This window comes from Colletes gigas, unplaced genomic scaffold (assembly GCF_013123115.1).
Source record: "Colletes gigas isolate AHSC1104 unplaced genomic scaffold, ASM1312311v1 Colletes_gigas_Sc00042, whole genome shotgun sequence".
In the NCBI taxonomy this organism is placed as follows: Eukaryota; Metazoa; Arthropoda; class Insecta; order Hymenoptera; family Colletidae; genus Colletes; species Colletes gigas.
In genome coordinates, this window is record NW_025106671.1 from 362,893 (window position 1) to 376,290 (window position 13,398).

The 13,398-nt window shown below is 37.0% G+C and overlaps 1 protein-coding gene across 12 annotated transcripts in view; it reads right to left on the reverse strand.

Moving 5' to 3' along the window:
- LOC122402964 (polypyrimidine tract-binding protein 2) overlaps positions 1-13,398 on the reverse strand; it is a 548,137-nt gene that overhangs the window by 98,998 nt on the left and 435,741 nt on the right. For all 12 annotated transcript variants that reach the window (XM_043406201.1, XM_043406200.1, XM_043406194.1 and 9 more), the window contains one exon: positions 8,180-8,329. In XM_043406201.1, coding sequence (XP_043262136.1) covers positions 8,180-8,329 — 150 coding nt within the window. The remainder of the gene's footprint in view (positions 1-8,179; positions 8,330-13,398) is intronic.

Here is a 13,398-nt window from a genome sequence, read left to right on the forward strand (position 1 = left end):
AAGGCACCCTCCATTAAAAATATTACGCCATCTTGGCTGCGTTAGCACCCTCCAACCTGCGACTCCGGTACCCGTGGTCGGCGCCCTTGGTCTCCCCCTCCTTCGTTTCATCCCCCTTTTCGCCGCGACAGGTCCGAGAGCAACAATGCCCCGGCCATTGTTCAGCCTGCATCGGGCTCGAAAATACGCGAGTCATGGTGATCATGTTTCGCGAACACGGTGAGCTCCTGCAGCTGTATCTCTACCACGTTTCCACCCTCTTTCGGGTCGAAAATCTACTGGAAAGTTCTCTTATAAGGGGTGGGTTGGACTTATTAATTTTTTTTCACGAAAATGGGTAGGATTTCGGGGGCGTGTCTGTTCACCAAAAATGTTTGTAATTGACCCCTGCAACGGGATATAATTTTTTCAGAACGATTTGAAATTTTTTTTTTTCCGAGAAAATTTAAGGGGAATGGGTGTATGGTCAGGCATTAGATTTTCGGTAAGGAATTTTTTTCTCGAAAATGGTCAGGAATTCGAGGGTATGTCTATTAACAAAAAATTATTATAATTAACCCTCCTAGCTAAAAATATTTTTTTCAGATCAATTTTGAAATTGTTTTTTCCCCGGTCGAGAAATTTCACACCTTCTCGAATTTTTTTCTAGAAACTGGGTAGGATTTCGAGATTATGTGTATTCACCAGAAATGATTGTAATTAACCCTCTTAGCTAAAAATAATTTTTCCAGAATGATCTGAAACGTTTCAATTTTCAGGGAAACATATCAACGTATGGTCAGACATTACATTTTCGGTAAGGAATTTTTTTTCTCGAAAATGGTCAGGAATTCGAGGGTATGTCTGTTCACCAAAAATGATTGTAACTAACCCCCCTAACTGTAAATAATTTTTCCAGAACGATTTGAAATTTTTTAATTTAATTTTTCAATAACTTTTCAACGAAGCCCCTAAAAAAACATCGATATTTCTAGATAGAGAGAAATCTGCTGGGACGGTGAACGCGTTAATAATTTTTCTATTAAGATTTCTATTAAATTTCAAATAAAACACTTAAAAGCATTAGGGGCAGCAACAAGATTGAAATATATAATTTGTGGTGCAAAGGGTTAACAAAATGGTGGAATTTCGAACCGCCCAAGACCTTTGTAATTAAGCGTGATGCAAAGTGGCGGTGCGTTGGGTCTCGATCAAAGTGTCTCGAGGACGCCTGCATAAAGAAGTGTCATTTTGTTGGCACATCGTCGCCATGACACTTTTCCGCAGCGGGCGTCCCCGGGACACCTGTTTCTAATACCTTCGGTGGCTACAGGGTTTCAGGATGGCCGAGGGGGGGTGGAAAGTGTGTCGACCCGCCTTTGTACGAGAATATACGGGGCTAATGGTTTTAGCGGGGAAGGAAAGTTTCGGTAGCCTTTGGAGGCGGCCGCGGCTCCACGAAGCCCCGTAAAAAGTATCCAACGGCAAAGCCGTGACATAATTCTACTTTACACAGGCGGCGACCACCGGCTCCCAACTACCGTGTCTCGGCTCCTTCGTTCCGCGGAAAGGACGATTTTTCAAGAACCGACAGCTCCCAGAGTCTCTTTCAATGGCGGCCACCACACTTCCGGGGGAAAAATGAAAATTTCAGGTCAAAAATCGCGATTTCGATTCACCGAGAACCCTCGAAAATCTTGATATCGACGGGAAACGAGAATTCTCGTTTTACAGAAATCTACGTTACCGACCGGGGAACGAGTATTCTCGTTTTGCGACGAAACAGTATTATTTGAGTGGTTCATTTTTATAGTTTCAAATGATTACATTGACCTGTATTAAATAATTGTTAGTTTAACCCTTTGCACTCCGAATTATATTTAAATTTTGTTTCATTTGAAATTTACGTTAACTAAAATATAGAGCAATTTAAACAAACAGAGGAACAAATAAATTCAATTGAATATCTCGTTTTATTTACACTATTGCTGTATTTTGTAATTTTCAAGTGGATGTCTTTGGTTTGGACTTGAAGAAAGGTCGACAGTTACACTCGACATAGGAGTCCAAAGGGTTAATACTAGATTTACATGTATATTTACTGATACCTTTCACGTTGACAATTACCTTAAAATACGATTTTTCTTTCAATTAGAATATGTATTTTTGCCATTGCATCAATCAAATTCAATGTACATTGTTAAAAAATAATATTTACGTGGTCTGCAATTTTAAATATGGAATCAGACATCTTAACACTTTACCGACCGGTAGCGGTTGATTAATCGGCTATCGGTCGGTAAGCGTTGGTCGGTAAAACAGTTGATTAATCGGCTATCGGTCGGTAAGCGTTGGTCGGTAAAAAAGTTGATTAATACGATATCGGTCAAACATATTGAATTTTCTCTTTATTATTCAACATCAAAATAAAAGAAAATAAGCATATTTAATTTTTATTTTGCTATTCAACTCAGAGGAAAAGCTTATTCAACTTTTCATTCATCATCAACAGATTGCAATTATTTTTATTTTGATGTAGAATACTTCTTAAAAAATTGAGAAACATATATAATTTTGTCTTTATTATTGAACTCAAAGAAAAAGATTATTCAACATTTCATTCATCATCAACAGATAGTCAATTTCTTAAAAAGTACATCAAAATAAAAAAAAAATAATCCAAACAAAATAAATTTATTTCCTTGTTATTCAACATCAAAATAAAAAAAAAATAATCAAACATATTTAATTTTCTCTTTATTACTCAACATCAAAATAAAAGAAAATAAGCATATTTAATTTTCTCTCTGTTACTCAACTCAAAGAATCAAGAAACTTCATTCTCAACATTCCCAAGAACCATTTGTGAATTTTACCCTCAACAAAATTTGAAAACGTTTAGGGGGTTCCCAGGGTTCTTTAAAATAAATTAACCGAACGGAATAAAATAACCTGGAACAATCGAATCGCGATGACAACGAGCAAAGGGTTTACCAAACGACCGGCGGAATTGTTTCGACGGAGAACTTGTGTGTAAATCGGGCGCACAGTAGTACAATTTACGCGACGAGCATTTCAACCGTAGAATTAAAGTGACTTTCGAGAGTGGAATTTCGTTAACAAATCGCCGGTGTTAGAGAAAGGGAACGAACCACAAACAAACTGAAAAGCCGATGACGTCAAAAATTGCTGCCCCGATTTACGTAAACGAATTTCACGCGAACAAAAAAAAAAACTTCCGTTTCTTCCCACTTGTCGATTTTTCCGTCGATTCTGACATTTATCGAATCTTTGCAGCTACGAATCGATTGTTTCGTCCATCGAGGCGTTCTTTTCGAGTTTCTCTTGGATTTCGTTCCCCTTTTTAGCCATTTTTGCTTTCATGTTCTTCTGTTCGATTTATTAACGAAACCAGCGATTTTCAAAATTTTCTTTTGCCTGAATTTTTTGTAATTAACAGATGATTTAAACGGAGTAATTAATTCCACTCATATTGTTTATTAACTGTTACAAAACATGAAAGTCTTTATTATAGTAATTAATTTGCCACATAATTTCTGGTTCATTTTCATAATAAATCACGCGTAAAAGAATAATTCACTTGACTCCTTCTAAGTTGTTAAACTTAATTACACCTTGCAACGAATTTATTACAATATTGGCGTTTCCTCGATATCGCGAGACACTTTTAGGCGTCCCACTTGCGGAAGTAATAAAAAAGAAAAATAAAGAAGAATGATCTCGCCAAGAGTTATTTATAGGCGACAGGACTATGATTACGGTGTTTTCACTTTAGGGGCCAACCGTGTCCCCGATAAATTTAATAATGAGCTCCCGGGAAGTTCGAACCTTTCGAAGTAAAAAAAGGTTGTAAAATGCAGAAATTTTTATTGACTTTTCTGGGGCATGGTTTATGCTTAAATATTTGATAAGGTGTGTTTTGCATGTAGGACGAGGCTCTTATCGACCAGTCGGTGAAACTTAATTTTTGAAAATTTTATAACCTTTTGCAAAGTTTCACACATTTGGGATTTATTATTAAATTTCACGAGATTACAATTTATTCGTGAAAAGTCACTCGATTCTGGTTATTCTTCGATTCTGGTCGAGTAAGTCAAAATGTGGGGAGAGTATTACAAATGTATTGACAAGATTCTCCCGATGAAAACGAGTACAAACACGATACCATTCGGACAATTTTTGATTATACGTAATTTAGAATTTTTCAAAAATAGGTTGAGTAAGCCAAAATCTGGAGAGGGTATTACCAATGTATTGGTGAGATTCTCCCGATGAAAATGAGTACAAACATGACATGGTTTGGACAATTTTTAATTATACGTAATTTAGAATGTTTCTAAAATAGTTTGAGTAAGCCAAAATCTGGAGAGAGTATTACCAATGTATTGGTGAGATTCTCACGATGAAAATGAGTACAAACACGACACCTTTCGGAGAATTTCTAATTACACATAATCCAGAAGTTTTCATAAATAATTTGAGTCAATCAAAATTAAAAGTTGTCCGAACCAAGTCGTGTTTGTACTCATTTTACTCGGGAGAATCTCCACAATACATTGATAATACTCTCACCAAATTTTGACTTACTCAAACAATTTTGAAAAATTCTGAATTACGTATAATCAAAAGTAGTCTGAACCAAGTCGTGTTTGTACTCATTTTACTCGCGATAATCTCACCAATACATTGATAATACTCTCACCAAATTTTGACTTACTCAAATCATTTTTGAAAAATTCTCAATTACGTCTAATTAAAAGCTGTCCGATCCAAGTCACGTTTGTACTCATTTTCATAAATTCAGTTCGATATTTTGAAACTGGCGAAAATGTATAATTCAATAGAAAACAAAATTTGTCAGTTCAGGGTATTTCTGAAATTTTGACCATCAAAAATTCATGGAAATTTGAAATAAATAAGTCGAAGCTCCAATTGGGGGATCAAATACCTAATATGTATTGTTAAAATAGTATTTAAAAGTCTTATTCTAAGAAAAAAATTGAGGGAGTTGAAACTGGGTCTTCCACAGTCAAGAATACCCCTTTTGATAAATTCGTGTCAGATTAGCGATCGATTAATGATAGAATAATTGATGGACGTGGAATATTCATCAGAAAATACTCCGTGCGTTGAATGTCCCACGGAACAAGAAGCATCCGCGACTGAGACGTGTCACGTAGGGCGATAGATGACAAGCGCAGAGACACATGCGGGAGACACCTAAACACCTGCAAAGACAACGCGTATGATGGACAGTGTCACCTGGACGCGAGAATAGAACGGAGACAAGGATCACGCTGAGAAGATGGACCCTCTAGCCCCCAGAGGCGATGTTCCTAACTTATGGACGCGTTAATTATACTGCAATTTACAGCCCTCCTCCCACATTGTTCATTGACTAGATCCACACGGTAAAATGGCGCATTTCCAAAGGTTTCTCTAACGACAGTTTCGTGTGTCCTCGTTGAGCCTGGAATAAATTTCTCCAGCGTCGAATCACCTCCGTTAATCGTGACAATTTAATCGATCGAGACTTGGGTCGTCAGCTGGCGTATAATTCGAGCAGAAATTGCGAACTCTCCTTAGGAATTAACTAGCAAATCTCTCGAAATTATTTTCAGCGAAATTTTAACCGAATAAATTTTAATATTGTTAAATATTATTGGTTAGGTATATACAGTTGGGGGTAGTTGACTTAGCAAAAAAAAAGCAATTAATTTTCTAAATATCAGTGAAGACCATTTCTTCAATTCACCCAGTCGTGAAGGGTATTTTGAGCAAGTTTTAAATTTTTCCAACATCGTGGATTTGAACAAGTGAAACTGCCTAATCGAGACACGTGTTTAGGTAAAAAGAACCATCGACTGATAGAATGAATTAGGTCTGTCTGGGAAATGTCGTTTGGAATTCGCTCGCGACGGGAACGAAAGAATGTTTTTCGCGCTTTTGTACGCGTGTTCCGCGTACGGGGAAGAAGAAGAAAAAAGAAGAGTTGAAAAACGCTGCCGGGGTCTCCGCGGGGCGAAATTATGAAAATATTAAGGGCACAGCGAGCCACTCGTTAAAAAGTAATTGCGCGAACTGCTCCGCAATAACTGAATATGGAAGAGCGAACTCCGGGATTCGCGCTGAACCAAAGAGCGCCTCTGCTTTCTTTAGCCTCTGCTGAAAATTACCGCGCCCGCTTGGTTTTCATATATTCAGCCGGCAGACGTAGAAACACGGCTCCCCTTGGTCATAAGGAACCACACTGGGTTCTAGAGGTCCGCCATCTTTCTCTCTCTTTCCCGCCAAACAATCTTTTTTAGTACTAATTTTGGTGAAAAAAATATCGTTGAGTACGTTATTTTGGACGTTTCGGGTCCAACGAGCTTCTTCAACGCGTTGAGTCCTTTAGGAGCTCAATATTTGATGTATTTTGGCAAATATTAGTGTTTTTTGAGTTTCAATTTTGAGTGAAAATAGGAGAACAATAATTGGTCCTTGAGAGGAATTTGGTGAGAGAGTTGTTTCGTGTATTAAAAATATGGGTACATTGTTACCTCGATGTATGAAAAAATTGCTACCTCGATTCATGGAAAAAGCAATTTAATATGTTGGTATTTTGATGAAAGGTATGGGAACAGTAACTCACATTTGACAGGAATTTATTGAGAGAATTCATATGCCAAAAATATGGATACAGTATTACTTCGATATATGAAAAAATTCCTACCTCGATTCAAGGAAAAAGCAATTTTATATATTGGTGTTTTGGAGTTTCGATTTTGATAGAATATATGGGAACAATACCTTGCATTTGACAGGAATTTATTGAGAGAATTCATATGTCGAAAATATGGATACAGTATTACCTCGATATATGAAACAATTCCTATCTCGATATATGCAAAAAACAATTCCAAATCTGACACACTACAGTCCACAAATTTGGTAATTCGTCTCTGAGAGGAATTTATACAGAAAAATGTTTCACATATTTCATATATTCATATGGATACAGTATTACTTCGATATATGAAACAATTCCTACCTCGATTCATGGCAGAAACTATTTCATATGTTGGTGTTTTGGAGTTTCGATTTTGATAGAATATATGGCAACGATAACTTGCATTTGACAGGATTTTATTGAGAGAATTCATGTATCAAAAATATGGATACAGTATTTCCTCGACATAAGAAACAATTCTACCTCGATATATGCAAGAAACAATTCCAAATCTGATACATTACAGTCTAATAGTTTATAACTCGTTTCTGAGACGAATTTGTTGAAAAAATTGTTTCACATATTTCATATATTCATATGGATACAATATTACGTCAATATATAAAACAATTGCTACCTCGATATATGCAAGAAACACTTCAAATCTGATACACTACAGTCTAATAGTTTGGTAACTCATTTCTGATAGCTCATTAGCTGAGAGGAATTTGTTGAGAAAGTTATTCCATATATTTCATATATTGTAATAGATACAGTATTACCTCGATATATGCAAAAAACAATTCCAAATCTGATACACTACAGTCTACAAATTTGGTAACTCGTTTCTGAGAGGAATTTGTTGAGAAAGTTGTTTCACATATGGGTACAGTATTACCTCGATATATGAAACAATTCCTACCTCGATATATGCAAGAAACACTTCCAAATCTGATACACTACAGTCTACAAATTTGGTAACTCGTTTCTGAGAGGAATTTGTTGAGAAAGTTGTTTCACATATGGGTACAGTATTACCTCGATATATGAAACAATTCCTACCTCGATATATGCAAGAAACAATTCCAAATCTGTTACACTCCAGTCTACAAATTTGGTAACTCGTTTCTGAGAGAAATTTGTTAAAAAAATTGTTTCACATATTTCATATATTCATATGGATACAGTATTACCTCGATATATGCAACAATTCCTACCTCGATATATGCAAAAAACACTTCCAAACCTGATACACTAAAATCTAAAAGTTTCGTAACATATTTCCGAACAAAACTTGACATTTTTATCATTCCTCCGGTCATTTAGAAGAAATTAAAGATATAAATAAACATAATCCTCAAAATTTGAAAGTTACCCAATGAAAGCTAGTAATTTCGACGATAAAAAAATTGAATAAACCAAATATCGATGCAACAAAAGGTGACCACAGTCTGTGTGCCTACTCACCGCATTGTTAGTATGTGTCTGATCCGTCTTGAGCTCCCGATGATTGCTAAATTGTACGTAGACTGCTCTGCCACGGAGCTGGGCGATGCAGGAGGCATAGTAGCTCACCATCGTTGCCGCAGCATTCTCATCCGCCATTTCCAAAAATGCCTGCAACAGGAAACACGGAAACCCTCTTTCATCCATCCAACAATACCACATTCTAACTAATTAACAAACTGTACATTAACATCCCCAAAACAATTCTCCTTTTCATCCATCTTTTCCTACCTAAACGAGAACTGAGAATCTGACTCTCTGAGCTTCTGAAGCTGAGCATAAAAATCAAAACTGAAGCATTTGCAATCTATATGGGGAAGAATTTTTTCCCCGGCTCGTTTGGCCCCTGGAAACTACCCCTACGTTCTACGACAGTGTGCACAAACATTCTGCTATCCAGCGTCTCTCAATTTCTCCCCGCGTTCCTCCTTTTTCCGCGATCCATTCCAATCGTCGGCTGAGAGGAAACGCTGCATCTGCATCGTGCCTCTGATCCACTCCCCCCCTCCGCCCACACGGACCGTCTCTCGCCGCGCCATATTTCTTTTTTCCAGTTGGAATCAATATTACTTAAAGGTACGTCGCGCATCGGGGAGGGAGGGAAAGGAGGAAAAACGATTTACCCGGGTCTCATATTTACGAATTCAATGGCTTATTATTCGATCCTCGAGAGATACAGGGAACAGAATAGACCGGGGGGCGGGGGGGAGGGGCGAACAAAAGGTACCGAATTATCGGTAGAGCTGCTCGCGTTTCTGCCGCGTTACAAAGAACGAAGGGGTTGAATACTTAAGACGGTCGAAACGGAATTTAATAAAGAAAATTTGCCCCTCCCGGGACTTTTGACAAAAGATCGACAATGGCGCCCTCCACCCCCCGCGCCTGGAACGCGGCGATTATTTTATTATTACATTCTAGCCATAGATCGGTCGCCGGGAAATGCTGGGGGAAATACAACCGACCAGATTCGTTTTCTAATAAATTCTTTTCTTACTTTGTTAATTTCAGAGACGACAGAAAATTAAATTGTTATTTCAAACGGGGCTCGATCGATCAACATCGACTTTCGACCATTTGAACCCCCCCCCCCGGGGGGGAAATTTCGACGAACATTTTCGAAAACAATTTTCCGACTTCATAAATAAATAGCTAAAATAAATAACGCGGTTGAAAAATTGCGAGCAAACTTCGAATCGGTTCGATAAAAAGTTACTGTGTATATACGGGGTGAGACGAAACAACGCGATTATATTAAGGGAGAATTTTCATGTAATGGCGTTAAAACTAAAGTATTTAATTTTTTGCTTGAGAAATTAAAAGTTTTATTGTAGTAGAAATGCTTAAACTATGGGAAAATATTTTTCTAGTCCATTTTTCATTATTTTTTATTAAACAGAATTATTTAGTAGAGAAGAGACTCTTAAAGTGTAAGAAAATATTTAGTTAGTCCACTTTACACTATCTTTTATTAAATAATAGTTAAGTTTTTTAATCCTATTCAACGATGTAGCATTCATCATAGAGATCAGAGCACAACGAATGAAAAATTTTCTTAAAACAGGCTGATTTTCGCTGGTACTGAACCTATTCTAATCAAAAAATTAACTGAGATAAATTTACACGCTCAAATTGACTTCTAAATCTAGTGTTAATAATTTTAAGTGCGAAAATTTTTATTAGAAGTCAAGTTGGTCAAATTAAAATGTAGTGAGAAGATTGCCAATGCATTGGCAAGATTCTCCCGATGAAAATGAGTACAAACATGACATGGTTTGGACAATTTCTATTGTACGTAATTTAGAATTTTTCTAAAATAGTTTGAGTAAGCCAAACTGTGGAGAGAGTATTACCAATGTATTGGCAAGATTCTCCCGATGAAAATGAGTACAAACATGGCATGGTTTGGACAATCTTTAATTATACGTAATTTAGAATTTTTCAATAATAGTTTGAGTAAGTCAAAATCTGGGGAGAGTATTATCAATGTATTGGCAAGATTCTCCCGATGAAAATGAGTACAAACATGACATGGTTTGGACAATTTTTAATTATACGTAATTTAGAATTGTTCAATAATAGTTTGAGTAAGCCAAAATGTGAGGAGAGTATTATCAATGTATTGGCAAGATTGTCCCGATGAAAACGAGTATAAACACGACACTATTCGGACAATTTTTAATTACACATAATCGAGAATTTTTCAAGAATAATTTGAGTCAATCAAAATTAAAGTTGTCCGAATGGTGTCGTGTTTGTACTCATTTTAATCGGGAGAATCTTACCAATACACTGATAATACTCTCACCAAATTTTGACTAACTAAAACTATTTTTGAAAAATTCTGAATTACGTCCAATTAAAAGTTGTCCAAACCATGTCATGTTTGTACTCATTTTAATCGGGACATTCTCGCCAACACACTGATCACACTCTCACCACATTTCAATCTGACCAACAACATTCCAGTAAAAATTAAAAATGACTAACACGTCCACTGTCCATGCCTCGTATATGGTTCACACCACCGTGCTATTAGATACACCACCTAGAGATCGGACAGTGAACGCATAAACACCATATTTAGAAGTCAATGCAGCGATAATATTTCCTCCCCATTAAACGTTTATTCCATTTTCATAGTTCTCGCCGGGTTAAAAGAGACCCGGCCGCCTCGAATCGCGTCGCAATCGCGCGCAAGGCAAATCAATCCCCACGGTAAAAACGCGTATCAGAAAGGACTTCATTAGTCGAGGCTCGAAATTTCGTCGAGCTGGGAATGGCCACGAGAGGGGCGGGGTGGAAAAAAAACCCGGTACAGTTTGTTCGCGGAAATCGAGTTTGACGGGGACGAACGATCATTCATTCGCATTTCCATGGGGGTGAGGGGGAGGGGTCATCATTCTGCAGGGAGGTCTGGCCGCCTTTTGCACGCGCGCGCACACACACGCTCGAAATCACGTACGGGACCAGGATGAAATCCCACGCAGGCCGTAAAATTTGCACCCGGGAACGCGAAAACGCACACAGAAGCGGGAATAATGTGGCGGCCGGACGAGCACCGTTCTGAATTTAACGCCGTTAACTCCGTTTCCAGCGCTAATGACGCATAGAGCCGAGCAATTGGGTTTTCGTTCGAATCGAGGGGCAAATTCTACGCGTGGATTTCTACCCCCCAGGACACAGAGCGTCCTTATGTCGACGCGCGTCGCGTTTCGAGACGGCCAGGTATCGGGCTAAATCGACCAATGACCGTGCTATTGTTCCCCGATTAAACCTGCACTGTGAGATTTTGGAAAATGATCTATTCACCAGAGAGGGAGGGGGGGTAAATCGTGGATGAAAATCTGCCACGTGGGTACTCGAAATTGCAACGGGGTGGAATTTTGATAGAACGCGTTTATTCATTTGTCGTCTATGCATTTGCATTGATGTCCCCCCCCACCCTCAAACTACGCCCCTGGTCTAATCGTCCCTTTTGCCCGTTTCGCTTCGTCCAGCTTCTCCGACTCGTCATTAATATTTAACGGTTTCATTGTTTCCCTTGCATTATCCATATCCCACACGAAGTTGTTTCGTTTTGGACCCTCATACATATTAATGGCTTACGGGGATGCACTCTTAATCGCTCTCGAACCGTTTCGAGGAACAAACAATCGTTCCCAAGCCAGGGGAGAGAAGTTCCAGGGAAACAGTCGTCTTCGTCGCCAATGAGCAGAGAAAAATGTACAGTGGACGAAATTTTTATAACACTGTGATTTTTTATAAGAATTTATATAATTTTGATGATATGTTGGAAGGAATGGGAGAAAATAATTAAGGTGTAATGGGAAAAATTTTAATATCAATTACTTGATTGAGGCTTCCCTAAAATGTTATTTAAAAAAATATAAAAAAATTTCAAATCGTTTTATAAAAATTGATATAGCTAGAGGGATTAATTAGAATTATTTTTGGTGAATAGACATACCCCCAAATTCCTACGCACTTTCGAGAAAAAAATTCGAGAAAGTGAAATTTTTCGACCGGAAAAAAACAATTTCAAATTGATCTGAAAAAATTATTTTTAGCTAGGAGGATTAATTATAATAATTTTTGGTGAATAGACATACCCCCAAATTCCTACGCACTTTCGAGAAAAAAATTCCTAACCGAACATGTCTGACAACGCGTTGATATGTTTCACTGAAATTTCATGTGTATCTTTAAAATATCATAACTTCTGAACGCGTTGGACGATTTTAATGTTTAAAAAGGCAAACGACGCGTATTTTAGTGAAGAATATATAGAAATTCTAAAAATATTGAAAAAGTTGTCACTTGACTCCTTAAAATTAGAAAAACTCCATAAAAGTGGTTCAATTTTCAAACAGCTATAATTCCTATAATAGTGAATGTATTTCAATGAAACTTTTTTCTGAAGTAGAGCTCATGGGTACCTACAAAAAAGTATTAAACAACTTTTCTGTAGAGCGTCAATCAAATTTATTAAAAATAAAAAACTAATTTTTAAGTAAAATCGACAGGGGGTACATGCCTAAATTTCTCAACGAAAAAAAAAGTTTCAAATCATTCTGGAAAAATTATTTACGATCGCAGGGGTCAATTACAATCATTTTTGGTCCATAGACATACCTTAGAAATCCTAACCATTTTCGAGAAAAAAATTCGAGAAAATGTGAAATATTTTCACAAAATTAAAAAATTCCAAATCGTTTTGAAAAAATTGTTTACGGTTAAGGGAGTCAATTACAATCATTTTTGGTCAATAGACATACCTTCCAAATCCTAACCATTTTCGAGAAAAAAATTCGAGTAGGTATACAAATTTTTCGACGAAAATAAAATTTCCAAATCGTTCCGAAAAAATTATTTATAGTTAGGGGGGCTAATTACAATAATTTTTTGTTAATAGACATACCCCCGAAATCCTACGCATTTTCGAGAATAAAATTCAGTAAGGATGGAACTTTAAAAATTAATAACTTTTTAACGAAGCCTCAGTCAACAAATTACTATTCTCGATTTTCGTCTCGTTTCGGCCTCTAGAATCTCTCATTAAAATTTTTCCCAGGTATATGTGAAACGTCGATACAAGAATTTGCATAGTTTATTTATAAAAAAAAAATACCAAAAACGTTGTAAAAAAACGTGTGTTACGATAGAAAGTCCCCTTAATTCCG